Source organism: Nicotiana tomentosiformis, chromosome 4 (genome assembly GCF_000390325.3).
Source record: "Nicotiana tomentosiformis chromosome 4, ASM39032v3, whole genome shotgun sequence".
In the NCBI taxonomy this organism is placed as follows: Eukaryota; Viridiplantae; Streptophyta; class Magnoliopsida; order Solanales; family Solanaceae; genus Nicotiana; species Nicotiana tomentosiformis.
This window is the reverse complement of record NC_090815.1, coordinates 74,255,807-74,261,157: the sequence shown is the minus strand read 5'-3', so window position 1 is coordinate 74,261,157 and position 5,351 is coordinate 74,255,807. Positions and strand designations below refer to the sequence as shown.

The 5,351-nt window shown below is 32.0% G+C and overlaps 1 protein-coding gene across 1 annotated transcript; it reads right to left on the bottom strand.

Annotated features, from left to right (window-relative positions):
* Positions 1 to 209: 209 nt before the first annotated feature.
* Positions 210 to 3,517, bottom strand: LOC104101385 (uncharacterized). The gene is made up of 4 exons (XM_009608822.4): positions 3,342 to 3,517; positions 1,057 to 1,160; positions 817 to 964; positions 210 to 547 (listed from the first exon to the last, which is right to left on the bottom strand). The coding sequence occupies exons 1-4, from the start codon at positions 3,358 to 3,360 to the stop codon at positions 513 to 515; spliced, it is 306 nt and encodes a 101-aa protein (XP_009607117.1). The 5' UTR covers positions 3,361 to 3,517; the 3' UTR covers positions 210 to 512.
* Positions 3,518 to 5,351: the final 1,834 nt, after the last annotated feature.

Sequence of the window (5,351 nt, the reverse complement as noted above, 5' to 3'; positions counted from 1 at the left end):
AATAATTAAACAAACGGAAAGAAACATATGAAAACCGTGAAAAATAGAAACCATTTTGGTGTTGGTAGGGTGACGAGCATGAAATTTAAGATTGATGGAGAATATGAAAGTGCGGCTTTAATATCAAAATAAATCCTGGTGAGGTTAATGATGTATCAGAGAATTTGGAGGAAAATTTGTACGAATATCCCTGAAACAAAAACAGCAACTTTCGTCCACAACTTCTACTGGTCATTGTCAATTTCATCCAGAATTTTAAGCACAGTTCTGAATGTGAATCAGTCTTTCTTTTCCATATCCATGCGCTTCTTACAACGTCACTATTAGGCATTAACGAGAAAAATAGGAGAAAACTATCTTAGTTTTGTTAAAGTTTTAGGATGAACAGAACATATGAACACGCTTCCAAGTTTAAATGTTAGCACAAGTGCAGAAACCTACATACATTTCACTATTAAGTACGTGTTTATGGAATAAGATCCCAAACCATGGATTCTCAAAAGTGGCATCATTTATCCGCAGCAAGAACCACAGGCGGGAAGAGAGCCTACATTAGGAAAAAATGTAAGGGTTAAAAAACAGCAGAAATTCTTATAAAATAATAGCTCTGAAACAATTTTAGGAGGAGGTATTTTGGAAAATTATTTTTGGATGAACATTTTATGCAAAAGCGTAAAATAGGTTTGGATATTTGTAAACTTTATGTACACAGAAAATACCCAAAGCCTTCTCCAAAAAGGTTTTTGCATAAATTTCACAGAACTTATCAGAAACAAATACCACCAAAGTAAAGATCGACGAAAACAATGAACATACTGTGGTCAATGCCTCGGACATTATCCAATCCACGAGGTGGCCCACGTGGACCACCACCATATGGACCACTTCCAGGACCTCCAGGACCGCCCCCATCCCACTTCTTGCTGGATCCTGAACCTTTTCTGTAGGCATCTGTTTTTTCCATCTATGAAGGCATTGAGGCAGTTAATACATAGTCTACAATAGCATGATAGTAGTATCTATGTAGTTCTTAACCAGGAAAGTGAACATCCTTACCGAAAACATAGTTGCAAAAAACACGCTAATGAAGTTGATGATGGACCAAAAGAAATCAGTGATAGTCTTCAATCGCCATATAGAACGCTTGGATTTTACCACACCTGCAACATAAAGTGCTTGTATTAGAAGAGCTCTCTCACAATATCGTAAGTTAGCATATGACCCAAACACAAAGATGCATGTATTGAATGTTTCCCTGTACAGACTACATTTATCAATAAGGAGTCGAACCGACAGCTTGATTTTCTAAATGACTTGGATCCAGAGAAGAAACTTAAGATTTGTCTGGCAAGAACCTGAGGAAGGTCAACTGAATCAGCTAAAAAAGTGCTTAGCATGCAACTCAGAAACATTGTTGCTCTTATGCAACTTTATATTTGAAGGAGTTTAACCATGTAATCAATCAATATACTAGGTCTCAATCTCAAAAGTTGGAGTCAGCTTTATTTGAGCCCATTTCATTTCAATACCATAGTAAATAGTTTGTTTTTCAAAGATAAGGGGTTTTATAAAACAAAAGGTTCTCTAAATCTCACACTCCTTATTTGGACCTACCAACCAAGCCTCAACTCTCAATTGTTGGTATAGTATATAAGTCCTCAGTCCTTTACTTTCACATTGCATTATACTATTAGTTAAGTCTGCAATAATACAGAGGGATAGCAGGACTTTGAGATAATTTCAGTGGTGATTTTAGATCTACCTCCTCGCACTTCAGCAACTTCAATCACCATATTGTGCACCTATGGACTGCTACATTTGAAGATCCACATGTAACATGCCAAAAACCATCTCATCTAACATTCTCTCATTTTATTCCCTTTCTCTATTATTTCTATTTTCTGACTAATATGATCATTTCTAGATCATGTGCATTGTATGACCACACATCCATCTTAACATCCACATATTTACAATCTTCATCTTGTGGATACATCTCATTCCCTTTGCAACATCACCAGCCTAACAATTGTTTCTACAAAACTTGCCTTTCACCCTGTCAAGTATCTTCCTACTGCACAGCACTTCTTCATTTCATCAATCTGCTTTAATTGTATGTGATTCACACTCATCTATCATGTCATTCTCCTAGTAGACTAAACCTATATATCTGAATTGTCTTCATTGAGACACCACAGCCCCATTTAATCTTATTTCACCTTTCTTCCGTCGGGGGCTAAATGAAAGTGTGTTCTATCTTGGACCTACTTATCCTAAAGTAGAAGTGGAATAAAAATTATACGAAAATCAGTATTTCGAACAATCCCATTTCCAAAAACTTTGAGACATCTATCTCTCTAAGAATTACCTAACAAGTTAAATTTATCTATGTCGCTTTTACTATGACCTTATGAAGTTTACTCTAAGAATTTAAATCCACATACCACTATTAGATTGCTTCGGTTCATGGAATGGGAACGAGTCACAACTTAATACTAGATCTAAAACAAAATTTGCACGGATAGGTCTCTTTAGATCATATGACATACCCATTAAGAAACCTTATTTCTTAATCATTTCTCAAGTTGGAGAATTTGGAAAACATAAAATAGTAAAATTAATAAGAAATGATTATTAGAATCATGTTTTCCTTGAGTTGATTCACTGTAGAGACAAAAGGCAATGATAGATTGTAAAACAGAACCATACAAATTTGAATCACTAAGTTTAGCATTCCAAGTGGCTACTAATCATTTCCAGAATGGTGAAATGCAATTTGGGGTTCACTAGGGTTTACCAAATCATAACACCAGCATCAAACAATATGATTTTTCGGGTTGTTTTCCATTTTGTGGGTGCGGGGTGGAATACTCCAGGGTCCAGGCCAGATAACCGAATGCCCAAATTTATAACTCAGAGAGTAGCTTATTAATGTCGGACAAAAGTTCTACGGTAACAAACATTAGAAGAATTTGGATTTGGATCTAACAAGACTCAATTGAACAAGAAGATCCTAACTTTAACTGAATTAAGCAAGTTACCCTTTGAATTACAACAATATCAAGAACAGGACAAAACAAAAACGATGCAATTAATTAAAACCCCAAATTTCGTTTTACCTCAAAAATTCAGAAGAACTTAGCAAGACAAAAATAAATCCTTGAAATAACGGAAAAATTGGAATTTGTAATATATCTCCAAGGAAACCAAAAAAGAAAAAAAGGAAACAAATCCCTAGCAATTCCAATCAACAAGTAAATGGGCTCAAACTGATAACGAAACTAAGGGAATTAAAGATCAAATTGATGGAATTATCAGAACAAAAGGGAGGTTAAATTTACCTCTCTCGACGTAAGCCATGGTTTGTTGGAGCTATCTGGTTTGGTTGCAGAAATCAGAATACCAGAGGGTCTTCTTCTCAACGCGCTTAGCTTTTATCAGTGGTTCGTCTCTCTTTTTCTCATGTTTTTCTCCGTTCTACGTCGGCTCAGCAAATAGTAGATTGCCACGCCATCGAGTTTTCTTTCTTTAATTAAACTCTGATTCTTTAATTGTTCTAAAATAGAATTAATTAATATATAACAACAGAAAATATACAGCGTATTAGGGGGTAGGGCCCGGGGGGGTTGGAATTCAAAATTTATGGGAAAACCATTTGGTTTGCCCCCCCCCCCGGTCAAGTAGTTTTGCAGGTCATATAAATTTGTTTTTAATTTTATGGCTCAATCTTTTTATATACGGCAAAGGGCCAAATATACCCCTCGTTATACTATTAGGCTATATATACCATTCTTGTCATACTTTGAAACAAATATAACCTTATTTGGGAAGGAGTGCCACGTGGCAGCACCAGATGAAAACGACCCATTTTTTTTTACCCGATCCGTTTTAAAAAACCCACCACCCGACCCGTTTTAAAATTCAGTTTTTTCGCTTTTTTAAAGCATATATTTTGTAAAAACTGAAAAAAAAAAAAAGAAGAAATTTGTAAAATATATATTTTTAAGTCTTTTCAGTTTCTAAAGTTTTTTTTTTGTAAAAACTGAAGAAAAAAAAATTGTAAAAACTGAAAAAAAAAGACTCTCCTAAAGCAGTGAATTTCATATGCATTAGTTTTAAAAAAATAAAAATATTTTGCAAAATCATTTTTTTTCTTCAGTTTTTACAAAAAGAATACTTTAAAAACTGAAAAAACTAAAATATATATATATATTGCAAATTTCTTTTTTTTTTTACCAAAATATAAATTTTTCAGTTTTTAAAGCATTTTTAAATTTCTTTTTTTTTTTTTGTAAAACTGGAAAAAAAAGAAATTTTCAAAATATATATTTTTTAGTTTTTTCAGTTTTTTAAAGTATTGTTTTTGTAAAAACTAAAAAAAAAAGCCTTTGCAAAATATTTTTATTTTTTTTAACTAATGCATATGTAGTCCACTACTTTAGGAGAGTCTTTTTTCAGTTTTTACCAAAAAAATAATAATAATTCCAGTTTTTACAAAAAAAATATTTTTAAAAAACTAAGAAGATTTAAAAATATATATTTTGTAAATTTCTTTTTTTTTCAGTTTTTACAAAAAGAATTTCAGTTTTTAAAAAATATATGCTTTAAAAAAACTGAAAAAACTTAATTTTAAAACGGGTCGGGTGGTGGGTTTTTTAAAACGGATCGCGTAAAAAATAAGAAATGGGTCATTTTCATCTGGTGTTGCCACATGGTACTCCATCCAAAATAAGGGTATATTTGTTCCAATGTATGACGGGAAGAGTATATATAGCCCAATAGTATAACGAGTGATATTTTTAGACTATTTTCGAAAGTACACGGGTATGTTTGACCCTTTACCGTTTTATATATATGAAAAATTTACTTTTACACATAAAAAATTTTAGAAAAATATTTTTTTAATTTTAACATTGTAAATAGTCATGAAGGCCCATTTCCTCCATTAAGTAATACTCCATCTGTTTCCAATATGTTTTTTTATTTAGTTAATTTTAAAAGAATGACACATTTATATATTAAAAAAGATTGTTCTAAATATTTTATTTATTATAATTTTTTTATAATCATATAAATGTTATGTTATGTGTAAGATCACAACTTTTAAAAATTCTTATTATTTTTAAATATTGTTTCGAGCCAAACTATGTCATATAAGTTAGAAAAGATAAAACTTTTCATGAGAAATATAATAACTTAATAGTATTTTGTTTACCGTATTAAGGTGGTTTGGTTGGTTGCATAATAAAAATAATCACAATATAAAAATTTTGTGACTGGGCCAATATTTGATCGGAGCAGGGTCAAATATATAAATATACATAGCCACCCTTATCACTCTTATAATAGCT